This window comes from Eptesicus fuscus, chromosome 15, assembly GCF_027574615.1.
Source record: "Eptesicus fuscus isolate TK198812 chromosome 15, DD_ASM_mEF_20220401, whole genome shotgun sequence".
NCBI classification, from domain to species: Eukaryota; Metazoa; Chordata; class Mammalia; order Chiroptera; family Vespertilionidae; genus Eptesicus; species Eptesicus fuscus.
In genome coordinates this window covers 29,712,099-29,727,041 of record NC_072487.1, presented here as the reverse complement: position 1 = coordinate 29,727,041, position 14,943 = coordinate 29,712,099, and the positions used below count along the sequence as shown (strand labels likewise).

General features: G+C 37.3%; 1 protein-coding gene across 1 annotated transcript in view; it reads right to left on the bottom strand.

Annotated features, from left to right (window-relative positions):
• KIAA2026 (KIAA2026 ortholog) overlaps positions 1–14,943 on the bottom strand; it is a 97,925-nt gene that overhangs the window by 64,981 nt on the left and 18,001 nt on the right. Inside the window, exon 3 of the mRNA XM_054727648.1 lies at positions 3,044–3,244. Coding sequence (XP_054583623.1) covers positions 3,044–3,244 — 201 coding nt within the window. The remainder of the gene's footprint in view (positions 1–3,043; positions 3,245–14,943) is intronic.

Below are 14,943 nucleotides of genomic sequence, written 5' to 3'. Positions count from 1 at the left end.
ATGTAAGAATTAACAATATGATTCTAAAATCACACAGAAAAGCAAAGAACCTAGTAGAGCCTAACAATTTTGAAAAAGCAAACAAACAAAAAAACACACAAACAAATCAGAAAATAAAACACAAAGTTGGAAGACTCATTTACCAAATTTCAAGGCAGAATAGTTTTTTTCAACTAATGATACTGGAACAACTGTTTATCTGGAAGAAAAATAAACTTTTATCCTTACCTCAAATCACCCACAAAAATTAATTTCAAATGGATCACAGGCCTAACCATAAAAAATAAAACTTCAGAAATTTCTGGGGAGAAAAAGGAGAAAATCTTCATAATCTTGGGTAAGCTAAGATTTCTTAGGTCACCAAAAGCACCAAATATTTTTAAAAATTGAACTCAAAGTTAATATTTTCTCTTCCTCAAAAACACACTGAAAATGAAAAGGCAGGCTACAGACTGGGAGAAAATATTTGCAATGCATATATATATGACAAAGTATATAAAAGAATAGTTAAAATTCAATAATAAAATTCATGGGAATCAGGATAATGGTTTCTTTGGGCAACAGAGAAAAAATATTGGGGAGCTTGATTATAACTATGCTTAATTTCTTTGAAAACTGCTGGGAAGTGAGTATATGGGCCTTTATTATAATTTTATTTTATTCTTTACTCCATGCATAAAATACATAAAAGAAAGAGTAAACACTATACCCAAAGAGAGAGCTTAATTTATATTATTCTATTAAATTATCATAGTTACTAAGACACTTAAAGAAGGATTTTCCCCCAGGTCTTATACACCAATGACACACACAAATATATATAAAACTGAAGAAAAGAAAAAGATTCAGTCATATTTCTAGTTTCCTACTAATCATTCCTACTTGAATGTTTAAATGTTTCCATCATAACTTCAAACTTATTAAAACAATTGAAGATCGCTGATCTTTTCCCACACCATGGATTCAAGCTTTTCTTTGTTCTTTGCTGATTCCACCACTTTACAAGTTACAAGGATAGCATATTGCTTAAGAGCATAAGCTCTACAGCCAAACTGCCTATGGTCATATGTTGCCCATAGCTCAAGCATTGCCTGACTTTAAATTACTTAATCTCTTTGTGCCTCAGAATAAATGTTGAATATGTAAGGTTCTTAGGGCTAAACCTGCCAAATAGTCATTCTCAATATGTGTTAATCACTCTTTTTTAAATCTTCCTATTGCTAATGTCTTTATTGCAATTATGTCTTGATTCATCTTTGTTTCTTTCTTAGTCCCCCTATATCAAGAAAGGTACTAAGCCCTGTTGATTGTTCCTAGAACAATATGACCTCTCCCTATTTCTGGACATCAATAGTGGAGGTCTAAAATACTACAGCCTCCTCCCTACAAGTCTTGCTATTTAATTTCTTGCCATTCCAATCTACTCACACTATTGGGTTCCAAATTAATCACTAATATAAAAGTATTAGAGGCCCGGTATATGATATTCATGCACTGGGAGGCAGGGTGGGGGGGCCCTCAGCCCAGCCTACACCCTCTTGTAGTCCAGGAGCCCTTGGGGGATGTTCGAATAACACTTAGGCCCACTCCCTGCCTAAGCCAGCAGTCAGACATCCTTAGCGCTGCCACAGAGGTGGGAGAGGCTCCCGCCACTGCCACTGCCACTGCGCTCGCCAGCCATGAGCCCGGCTTCTGGCTGAGTGGCGCTCCCCCTGTGGGAGCACACTGACCACCAGGGGGTAGCTCCTGTGTTTAGCGTCTGCCCCCTGGTGGTCAGTGCGCATCACAGCGACTGTTTGTTCAGCTGTTTGGTCAATTTACATATTACCCTTTTATTATATAGGATGGTGGTGGAAAGCCTCCAGGTTAAGTGTTAATCCTAGAAATATCAAAGCGAGCTACATTTATTACTATGAGAGGAGCAACAATATATTATAAATTGGCCCAGCTGGCATGGCTCAGTGGTTGAGCATTGACCTATGAACCAGGAGGTCACGGTTCGATTCCTGGTCAGGGCACATGCCCAGGTTGTGGGCTCGATTGCCAGTAGGAGGTGTTGCAGGAGGCAGCCGATCAATGATTCTCTCTCATCATTCATGTTTCTATCTCTCTCTCTCTCTCCCATCCTCTCTGAAATCAATAAAAGTATTTTTAAAAAATATTATCAATTGCCTTTGAGTAGAATTAGCAGTTCCCTATTATATCAGCAATCACTCCCAACATAGTTTGAGACTTGATTTAGTATAAAAATCACCAATCTTTTTGAATACTCACTTACCTCTTTGGGCCCTAGTCTCTTTTGTTGTAAGTAAAATGTTTATAAATGCCATCAGTCTATGCTCCCAGATCCTAGAAGATAACACTGATTGAGCACAACATTCTTTCCTGATGAGCCCAAAATAATCATAGTTATCAAGGAAATTAATACCAATGGAGGAACTGGCAGAGGTGAAACCTATGTGTCATTTTGAACTACATAATCTCTGGAGTTTCTCCTAATTTTAAAGGTCTTTGAATCTATTCTAAGCTACAGAAATCTATATAAAAGTCCCCTAATTTAAAATTAATAATTAATTTGAAATAAAATCTAGAAATCTAGAAAGCATTCTGAAATCTTTTATAAAAATTATATTTGGTCCGCTGGAGGTCACTGTTCGATTCCTGGTCAGGGCAGATGCCCGGGTTGTGGGCTACATCCCTAGTGTGGGGCATGCAGGAAGCATCCAATCAATGATTCTCTCTCATCACTGATATTTCTCTCTCTCTCTCTCCCTTCTTCTCTGAAATCAATAAGAATATCTTTTTAAAAAATTATTTTTGTATTGCTTCAAAATAATTTGGTTTAAAACTTAAAATTGTCTTTCAAAACAAATTTCATTGTGATATTTCACTATAAATTCATACTTTGGTGGCAATGCATTTGGAACACTATTAAAATGAGCCCAGAAATTTGATATGGGCACACAGAAGTTACACAACTACTCTTCGAAAGTAGTTCCTGGAAATTTGAACAACATGAACTTAATTTTTTTTTAACATTTACCTTTTTTCTTCTTTTGCTCTCAGCTGTTCTTCCTGTCTCAAAACTTGAACCATTATAGATTCAAAAACTCCACTTGTCAAGCCCACCAAACTTCGCGGTGTTGACCGACGCCTTGTTGAAGTACATGCAGTTCCCTTCTCATCCTCCAATCCATAATAGCCTCTAGATGTAACTGCTATCGTTGTCTTTTCTCTCAAGTGCCTTGGAGAAGAATAAGTCAATTCACAAGGTCAAAACTCCTGAGTAAGCAATAAGCCCCCTTAACCAGCATCTTAAGAATTCCTTTTGCTAACTACATAAAAAGTATTTAGTAAAATTAACTATGCTCCAGATCATTTTATACTCCCTATGTAATTTTAAATTTTCCTTACTCAGCTCATAAAATCACTGAGTGATAGCTCTTTCCCTACGTTAAAAAAATACACATAACTGAAGTATTAAAGACAGTTATTAAAGCACTACATCTTTAAAGAAAAAAGTTTACTGTGAGCAAACTTAAAATGTACCTTATCTTTATATCTCTTCATATATTTCATTCTACCAATCATTGGTGTGGAAAAATGTACAATAGAAAAAGACTTTGGGAGAGAAAATTTATGATATATAAACACTTTGAAGAAATTATAAACAAATGAATCATTAAAATATATAGTTTTAAGTTGTATTACAATGTAATTATAAATTTGGAAATCTTCTGACTAAACTATAAGAATATAACAATTCCTCTTCAATCTCACCACAAATGTTTCCCTGCTCTATAATATTTTATTAATACACTAAGATATTGACCTAATTTTAAAGAAATTGATGTTAAAAAGTTTCTCAGCAATTTGCTTAATTGTCCATAAATTCTCTTAATGAATTTGAAATAACTGATTAAAACCATTCACACTGGAAAAAGAAACATTACATTAAACAAAGTTTTTAATTCTAGACTAAAAAGATTTCTGAATTTGTATCTATATGTGTTAACTGTAAAAAGCATAAGAGGGAAAAAAATCTGCTCTTCTACCTTTGTAAAGAATGCCAGAGCCTCTGAAGGTTTTGTATATGCTGTTGTTTCTACAATGGCAAAATCAAGTCACTACTCAAAGTAAGCATTCAATATCCTAGAGAAGAATTTATATACATTCAAAGTTGATCCTGTAGTCATATTTCCTTGCTTTCCTATAGGCTTCAATATAAAATAGGCTAAAAGTTCACCAAAACATAAGCCTTTATGGCATGTAATACAATTAAACTCCTGTCCATCTTGGACTATATTTACAGTGTTTTGTTTCTCTAAGTTAGAAAAACTTAACAACAATCTTAGTCTTAGGCCATCTAGGTCCCACAAATGGTATAGCTGCAAGATTCTACTGAACTATGGCACTATTATGTGTTTTCTCTGTTATAAGAAGATAATATTTTAACTAATTCAGCTTTAGGTAGGGAATGAACTTTTAAACTAGCTTTCCAGTAATTCTGAAGAATTTAGGTTAAACTATGCATACTTTTCAGGCTATGATTCTTTTATGTACAATAGCATTACATCTGTATGCTGAATTGATATACTTGGGTTCATTTTAGTATAGAGTTTTTACTGGGGAACTAACTACGTCTGTAATTTTAATCACTTCCTCATCAATACTAATAGAGAGAACATTAATATACAATATTACACTGAAACATAATAACTTCTCAGAGGTCACAGTGTATGTAGAGTATTGGAGATAAGGAGAGTTGAGGGAAATAGTAAGTCACATGGGTAAATTGTTGTGTAAAAAAGTCAGAAATTCAATTGTATCCTTTAACTTCAGTCTTATAAGTAAAGATGAAATTAATAAATTACTTTTTTAACAGTATTTTCTCAGAACAAAGACCAAAAAGAAATTAATATCCTTTATTATTTATCAAAAATAAAAACATAAGCTTTGATACTTATTCATAATTAAAAAACAAAACTATGTTTCTTTCATAGCAACAAATAATGATTAAATACTGACATTACTCAGTGTTGGAGCAGGTTCTAAGGAAAGAAAAATTCTCATACAACATTAATGGATGTGTAAAATTGGCACAGTGTTTTTGAAAGTCAATTTGATAATGATCATTAAGATTTAACATGCACATACTCTTTTACCTGTCATGCTTCTAATAATGTACCATATATACATATATATACATATATATACATATATATATATCTGCAACTATAAGCAACACATAGAGAATATTATTTTAAAAACTTGAAAACATAAACGTCCTTTGATACAAGATAAATTAACTAAAATAATGTACCCACAATATGAAATAGCACCCATCCATTATAGAAATTGCCTAAGTCTGCCAAAACCGGTTTGGCTCAGTGGATAGAGCGTCGGCCTGCAGACTGAAAGGTCCCAGGTTCGATTCCGGTCAAGGGCATGTACCTTGGTTGCGGGCACATCCCCAGTAGGAGGTGTGCAAGAGGCAGCTGATTGATGATTCTCTCTCATCGATGTTTCTAACTCTCTATCCCTCTCTCTTCCTCTCTGTAAAAAATCAATAAAATATATTAAAAAAAAAAGAAATTGCGTAAGTCTATTTATGCTCACTGTAAAAGATGTCCACATTACTCTGCTGAATATAAAAAAGCAGTTTCTAAACAAAATATATTTTTTAACCCAAAAGAAATTACATACAAGTGTATATGTAAACATACATATGGCACTGAGTAGTGTGTACATGTACGAGTTCAAATTCTCACCTAGACTATTGCAATCTCTTCATGACAGGTCTCCTGGCTTCTGCTCTAATCTCCTTACAGTCTATTCTGCATGTAGCAACCCAGGTAATCCTTTTAAAAGGAAATCAGATCATGTCATTCCCTGCCATGTCTCCTCCAAAGTCTTCTAGTTACACTTAAAATATAATCCAAAGTTCTGATGGCCTATAAGATCTAGTATGATATGGCCCTCATCTACTTTTCCAGCCCTCATTTTCTACCACTCTGCCCTTAGGTCTTTCTGTCCTGGCTATCAAAGTCTCCTTGTTATTCTCAGTCACACCAACATCAACTTTGCACCCGATCTTCATCCTGGAAGGCCTTCTTCCCCAGATATTTGTATGGTTAGGCATTGTCACTTCATTCATTTGTCTGTTCAAATGCCAGCATATCTGAGAGGACTTCTTTGACTACTATAACTAGGATCCCCCGTCACTCTCTATTTTTCCCTTCATATTACTTGTCACTACATTGCATTATATAATTACTTAAAATAAGCTTAATCTCACATTTTAAGTATCTAGGTGAACAGTGAGACACACCAACAGCACAGTGGAGAGAGGGAAAAAATAGATCCAAGTACAGAGGGCCAGGATGAGGCACTGGGGATGGATGAGCCATGGAACCACTCTTGAGGCGAGCAACCAGGAGCACATGAGATGAGGCACAGCCAGCAAGCATTGGGGCCCTGTTGTGAGGTGTGGGGCAAGGCCAAATGGGGACTCAGGGGACATCAGGTGAGCAGTGAGGGGCATATGAGGTGAGAGGGAGGTAGGAAACAAAAAGAAAAGAAAAAGATCCAAATACAACAGGAATTTGATGTACTAAAAATGGTAAATAATAAAGAAACGTGATGCTGTGACCACTGGCTGAACATGAGAAAAAAGTAAAGCTGAATTTCAACCTCACTCCTTAACCAAAACAAATTTCAGACAGATCCATTCCTTTGTTCATTCATTCACTTATTCCTTCATTCAATATTCATTTAGGTGTACACATACACACTTATAGGCAAGATTCCTGTCCTCATTAAGCTTACATGCTAGTAAAAAAATATACAAAAAGCAAACAAATAGGTACATAAGTTCTAATGATAAACTTATAATTATAGGTAGTCAAGAATAATTTCTCTGAGGTAGTGATAGGAGGAGGAGCCACCATAACAAAAACAAATGAACAAACAAAAAACCTTTGGTGATAGTGTTCTATATAAAAGAAAGAACAAGTATAAAGGTCCTCAGTTGAGAAATGGCTTGGCAGGTATGTAAAGAAGAGCAAGCCAAACTCCTTTCTATAACTCATAAATGCCACTGAAGTGCTTTAAGCAGAGTGCTGATTTCTCTTAATGTACATATTTCAAAGTTCACTCTGGCTGTTGGTTAAAAAACAGACTATAGGAGAAAAAAGTAGAAACAGGAAAACAAGACAGGAAACTACAGCAGTATTCCAGGCAAGAGATAATGATTCCATACTTCAGTGATAATGGAAAAAATAGACAAGATTTAAAATACAGTTTAGAGGAAGAAAACTCTGAACTGGTCCATATGCTTAATATGGGAAGTAAGTGAAAAGGTCTCAGATAGTTTTTTGCCCAGAGCAACTTGTTAGACAGTGGGATCATTTACTCAGAAGGTAAGAATAGGCTTAGAAAAGCAAAACAAAACAACAAAAGTTCAGTTTTGAATACGTTTAAAATTTGAGATGGCTATTAGATACCCAATTGAATAAAAGAAACTAGTAACCACAGTATTCTCTTGATAGTAGGAGGCCAAGGGGCTGGTGAGAAAGGGACACATTTTTATTGCATTACCTCTTGTACTATTTAATTTTTGCCACTAGATGTACATATTTTTCAATTAATAAACAATTAATAAAATAAACACTAAGCACTAGATTGCTAAACAAGTCCATGTATAATAGTTATACTTCAATTATATCCTTTAGATTTTCACAATAGTTGTATTTTATATGTATAATAATTTTAATAATTTATATTACAAATAGTTAATCCTACCACCACAGGTATCAAAATGCTCCCTTCTCCCTGAAATCATTTATAATCTTTTCTCCCCAGCCTCTCTCTCAGGTAGAAAAGTCCCTTTCTCTCAATCCCCACAGCTCTTGTTCATAAGCAGGATAGCACACTGGTTAAGAACCTGGGCTCTGGAGCCATACAATCTAGATTCAATTCCAGGTCCTGCCACTAACTAGTTTGGCAATTAATCTTTGTGCTTCATTTCTTCATTTGTAAAGCAGGTTGTGTAAATCATTAATCACCTCAAGGGTTGTGGAGATTAACTAATTTAATATAGGTAAGGCCCCAAAGTGACACAAAGGCACTTCATAAAATAAAGGTTAAAACTATTACTTAAAAAAATGTAATTTCAAACTTTCTGCTGGGCTTTTGTATATTAAAGGCAGCCAAGACAGGCTCTGCCTCTACTCCTTGCTCTACATTGGCAAATTTTGAGTTTTGTTGAAAAGGTTAGTCATAAAACATACTAATGAGAGTATCGGGAAGCTAGCTAACTTGTGTGATTAGAAACATTAAAATATATTTTAATCTATATTCTTACTATACATTTTACAAACTCATCATGATATAACTTCAACCTACTTCTTAATGACTTAGGCTAATTTTTAGTGAAAGTGGTCTGTTGAACACAGCAAAAGATAGCTAATCCACATGGCAAAAATTAGAATTTTAGAAAAAAACAACACACACACATAAAAAAAAAAAAAAATACCAGCCCTGGCTGGGGTGACTCCATTGGTTGAGCATCATCCTGTGCACCAAAGTGTCACTGGTTAGATTCCTGGTCAGGACACATGCCCGGGTTGCCAGTTCAGCCCCCCACGGGTGCCATACAGGAGGCAATGAACATCTCACACATTGATGTTCTCTCTCTCCCCCCTCCTCCTAAAATCAATAAAGACATATTACAAACAAAAAACCCAGCCCTGGCCTGTGTGGTTCAGTGGGTTAGAACATTGTCCCGTACACCGAAAAGGTCATGGGTTTGATTCCCAATCAGGGCACATACCTAAGTTGTGGGTTCAGTCCCCAGTTGGGGCACATAAAATGTTCCTCTCTGTTTCTTTCTCCCTCTCTCATTACATAGCCTCAGGTGAGGATTAAAAAACAACAACAAAAAACAAACAAAAAAAACAAAAAACATTACAGAGTTTTACTATTGTTACCCTGTCAGTGTACAGTCTCATATGTAACAATATTCATATGTAATATTTGATTAACAGTAAATAAAATCAAATCTAATAGGTGATAAGCAGAATATAAAACTATATGTGGCAAATCCAAATCTTGTAGTAAAATTTTGTGTGTGTGAGTAAATAATACACATGGATATACACTGAGTGGCCAGATTATTATGATCTCTGAACACATAACAATCTGGCCACTCAGTGTATATGCTATATAATAAAAGGCTAATATGCAAATTGTCCCCTTGACCAGGAGTTCAACCAGCAGGCAGGCCGGCCAACTGCCCATGTTCCCTCCCCCACTGGCCAGCCTCTAACATATATATCTACTAGAGGCCTGGTGCACGAAATTTGTGCACGGAGGGGGCGCATGTCCCTCAGCCCAGCCTGCACACTCTCCAATCTGGGACATCCCTCTCACAATCCAGGACTGCTGGCTCCCAACTGATCACCTGCCTGCCTTCCTGATTGCCCCTAACCGCTTCTGCCTGCCAGCCTGATCACCCCCTAACCACTCCACTGCCAGCCTTATTGATACCTAACTGCTCCCTAGCCAGCCTGTTTGCCCCCAACTTCCCTCCTCTGCCGGCCTGGTCACCCCTAACTGCCCTCCCCTGCAGGGTTGATCGCCTCCAACTGCCCTCCCTTGCAGGCCTGGTGCCTCCCAATTGCCCTCCCCTGCTGGCCATCTTGTGGTGGCCATCTTGTGTACACATGGGAGCAGGATCTTTGACCACATGGGGGCAGCTATATTGTGTTGCAGTGATGGTCAATCTGCATATTACTCTTTTATTAGATAGGATAGAGGCCTGGTGCATGGGTGGGGGCTGACTGGTTTGCCCTGAAGGGTGGGGGTTCCCTTGGGGCATGGGACGGCCTGAACAAGGGGCCTGTAGTTGTTTGCAGGCCGGCCACACCCCCTGGTGACCCAAGAGGAGGCCCTGGTATCTGGAATTTATTTACCTTCTACAATTGAAACTTTGTAGCCTGAGCAAAGCCAAGCCTGCTGCTCGCTCCGTGGCCAGCAGCGATTTCTGTTGCAGTTAATTCACCTTCTATAATTGAAACTTTGTAGCCTTGAGCAGAGGCTTAGGCTGGCAACAGGATGGCTTCTTTTGTTACCGCAGAAACCCAAGCCTCCCTCCTGCTCTCAGTGGCTGTAGCCATCTTGGTTGGGTTTATTTGCATATTTGCTCCTGATTGGCTGGAGTGCATGGCTTGGCTGGTGGGCGTGGCTTAGGCGTAGCAAAGGTGCGGTCAATTTGCATATTACTCTATTATTTGGTAGGATATCTATATCTATATATACACACACATATATACATACATACATACACATACACACACACACACACACACACACACACACACACACACACAGAGTGGCCAGATTATTATCCATTAAGAGATCATAATCTGGCCACTCAGTATAGATGAGATCATGAAAGCTAACAACTACAATAGCTGGTTTGACTCAATGGATAGAGCATGAGCCTGCAGACTGAAGGGTCCTGGGATCGATTTCAGTCAAGGGCATGTACCTAGGTTGCAGGCTCAACCCCAGCCCTGGTTGGGGTACGTGCAGGGAGGCAACCAATTGATATGACCCTCTCACATCAATGTTTCTCTTTCTCTGTCTCTCCCCCTCCTTCTACTCTCTCTGAAAACCAATGGAAAAATATTCTCGGGTGAGGAGTAACAAAAAATTTTTTAAAAAAGCTAACAACTGATGATTACTTCTGTCTGGTTATTTTAAATATTTGACCATTTTCTATTATTTTCCAAATCTTCTTCAAAGAGCATGTAGATTGCTTAGTATTTATAGTTTATGGAAAGGAATGGATGAATGTTAACTATTAGAAAAAAGATTTAAACTGCTAATAAAAAAATAGATCTGTTATTCTACAACTTATGCAGTCTTGCCATGAAAGTGTTTTAAAATTAAGAATGGCACCCTGGCTGGTATGGCTCAGTTGGTTGAGTGTTGTCCCATGCACCACTCTTCGAGTCCCAGGCACTGGGTTTCGGACTCCATCCCCAGTAGGGGATGTGCAGGAGACAGCCAATTGAAGTTTCTCTATCATTGATGTTTCTCTCTCTCTCCCTTCTTCTCTCTCTCTATCTCAAGTCAACAAAAACATATTTTTAAAAATAAGTAACACTTGAATATAACTTTTGAATTAAATTTTACCACCAACCAAATTCCCTACAATGGAATTAATAAGTAGAAGAAATTACTAATGTATTGGCAATTGCACAGTAACAAAGACTTAGATAAACTGGAGTATCTGTGGTTTTCATACTAATTCAGTAGTCTGTGGATCACCACAAACTACCATCATATTTAATTATTTCTAGAAACTTTTATTTAGGACATTATGTTATTAATTTTAAGGCTATGTTCTTATAAGTAGCTGTCTGTAACAAACTTGGGTCTATAAAAACCAAGCTGTCAAATTAAGCATTAAACAACTGATGTCAATATGTGTTTGCAGTTTCTTAATTATGTTTGTCATATTTCATTGTTTTAATCATTGGCAAACAAAGTTGTTGAAAATACCTTGGTAGACAAAAACTTAAATGGGTAAAATTCTGTATATAAAATAAATATTTTTCCTGAGAACTGGGAGAAGACAGAAATTATTCAATTAGAAAAATAAAACAACTAAGTCCAACCTAAATTATGTATATATTTAAATCTAGCATATTATCTAAATTATCTGGCTAAAGAAAATATTGTCTTTCTCTTCTTTCCAGCATTACTTTGGAATTCTGCTTAATATAAAACAAATTTTTCCAGATATATTTCGATATAATCCTTCATTAAATCTGTTACCCAAGAGAAACAAAGTCAAATGCAAATTAAGATTGAGAGAAGCTGAAAATTAAGGGATGGAAAACATTAAATTGACATTAGTTTTCTCCTCTAATTCATCTCAGATATGTGTCCCTTTTAACTTTCTAGCTTAAAAACTTTTAATATAGTAACTCACTAGAATGGACTATCAAACTCTTTATCAGCACAGCATATTTGGCCCTGTATGATCTAGCTCCATAATCTGGCCTTCCCAGTCACACCTTGTCACTACTTTTCTATATATAACTACTAGAGGCATGGTGCACCCCCTAGTCCAACTCCCAGTTGAACTCCCGGTCGAGGGGACAATTTGCATATTAGCCTTTTATTACATAGGATACTATAGCCAAATTAAACTACTGGTATTCCTTAGCTATATACAGTGGCTTTTGCCTTTGTACTTTTGAACATGCTATTCTTGTTGCCTGGAATGACTCTATATGAACTTAGTTTATCAACTCCTAACCTATCTAATAAAAGAGTAATATGCAAATTGACCATCACTCCAAACACAAGATGGCTGCCCCCATGTGGACATAAGATGGCCACCACAAGATGGCCAGCAGGGGAGGGCAGTTGGGAGGGACCAGGCCTGCAGGGGAGGGCAGTTAGGGGCAAACAGGCTGGCAGGGGAGCAGTTAGGCAGCAATCAGGCTGGCAGGGGAGTGGTTAGGGGGTGATCAGGCTGGCAGGCAGAAGCGGTTAGGGGAAATCAGGAAGGCAGGCAGGCGAGCAGTTGAGAGCCAGCAGTCCTGGATTGTGAGAGGGCCGTCAGACATCCCTCGAGGGGTCCCAGATTAGAGAGTGTGCAGGCTGGACTGAGGGACACACCCCCTCGTGCACGAATTTTGTGCACCAGGCCTCTAGTCTTTCCATATTCACCTTTGAATCCCTCCATAGTACCTATAAAATAATAAGCATTATAAGTATACTAGAGGCCTGGTGCACAGATTCCTGCACTGGTGGGTTCCCTCAGCCTGGTACCAGGCCTCTAGTATGCATAGAAGATCTTTGGTTAATCTCTGCCCGCCCTCCCCCCTTCCCTCTGAGAATCACCAGTCTGTTCCATGTTTCCATGCCTGTGCATTGAGCATCTGCCCCCTGGTGGTCAGTGCGCATCATAGCTACCAGTCAAACGGTTGGAAGGTCGCTTAGGCTTTTATATATATAGATGTTGAATAAAATGAACTATTCCTGTCTTACTACATTAATCATACATATATAAATACTATATTCATCCCTTAAAGGAGGATATGATGCCTGCATTCAATTCAATAAATACCTATTAAGCTTCTCTGCACTTGAAGAGATACAAAAATGCATAATTCAATCTTAAAATGTAGTGAGGCAAATAGATATGCAAACAGATAACTCCAATATCAAGATATTCAAAAGCTTCAGTATAAATCATATGATCCCAAAAGGTGGGTTCTGTAAGAAAGGAGGAATATACGGAACCCATGCTGAAAAGAAAAGGGAGAAAGAGATGTGCAAAGTTTTCCTGTGGAGATGACAACTCTGCTGAGTTTTTTAAAGAAGAGGAATTTTTACTTGATATAATTAAACTAGTGGCCCGGTGCATGAAATTCATGCACATTAAAAGGGAATTAATTAGAGGAAATATTTCAATATTGCTATTTTCCCTTTCTCTATAATAGAAGTGTCAGAGATGAAAGAAAATTAGTAAAATGTATATGAAAATCTCCCTCCTGTCAGAGTCTGGGGCACGCCGCGGGACCCAGAGTCAAGTCCCCGCCCACCCGTGCGTGCCTCAAAATCACGCCAGACTGAGACCCGGCCAGCACCACCAGGCGTGGGGGCGCAGCCTCAGGTCCCCCAGCACAGCGCCACATAGCCTCAGGTCGCTGCTGATTGGTCGTTATGGCATCACAGCGTGATGACCATTTGCATATTAGCCTTTTATTATTATGAAATTTATTTGATCTTTTTTCATATGCTCATTTATTTCATTAATTCAAGAATTACCAAATAACTATTATGTATGCCCAAGACCCTGGAGATACAGTGGTGGAGAAGACATATCCTCTGCCTTAATAGAGACACAGTACAGAAAGGGATACAGATATATTCCTAACATAATTTTTTTAAAGAGCTATAAACATATGCAAAACAAAGAATCATGGATTACAAGGAATAAAGCAATTAATTCTACATCAGGTTTCATAAAGGAGATGTCATCTGAGCTGAGCCTTAAGTAATATTAGAATTTCACTACACAGAAAAAGAGAGACTTCTAAGTAGATAGAGAAGGTACTCAAGATGTTTTGAAATTGTTCTGAATTTGATAAAATTAACGGCCAATGACTGCAAATTAAATTCTAGAAAAAGCTAATGTCTAATTCAACACAGTGTCACTGGCAAAACCAGAATTAAACTCACTTTACTCACAAAGGTATGACATCTTCAGTATAATAAGTCACATATTAAGTCTTTCAATGTGCTAAATACCAAGAAAGCTATTTCCAAGACATTCCTCCTCTAACTTAATGCAGAACAAAACCATTACTTAAAGGTCAGAGTTAAACAAGTCTCTTTAAAAACCTAATAGTATAAACATGTGCATAATACAAGAGGTACTACTTAGATTCTCTGTTGTTATGGCTGTTAAAGGCCTAATTTTTTCTTCATTTAGTTAATTGGAATTTTCTCCACTTCAACCAAACATCATCATAACTTACTGGATACTGGTTAATTCTGTGGTTTAAACATATGCTTCTTAACCTTTTTTGGGGTCTATGCCTCTCTACTGACCTAATAAAAGTTTTGCACCCTCTCTCTACAAAAACAAATCCACACGAGCACACGAGCGCACACTTTTGAATACTGTGGGGGAGGAGGAAGGCTGTTTAGAACTCCAGTTAAAAACTCTAAACTTTATAAAGGCTTGGAACTCATACAGAACTATAAAAGAGAATCACAAATTAAAATATCCATCAAAAGGCTATTAGGTCAATCAATATAATACTTTACCTGACATAATTGAGAGTAATGCTATGAGAGCTAACCTTGGATCTCTTTTCATTGCTCCCCAAAAATCAAATGAGAAACACAACA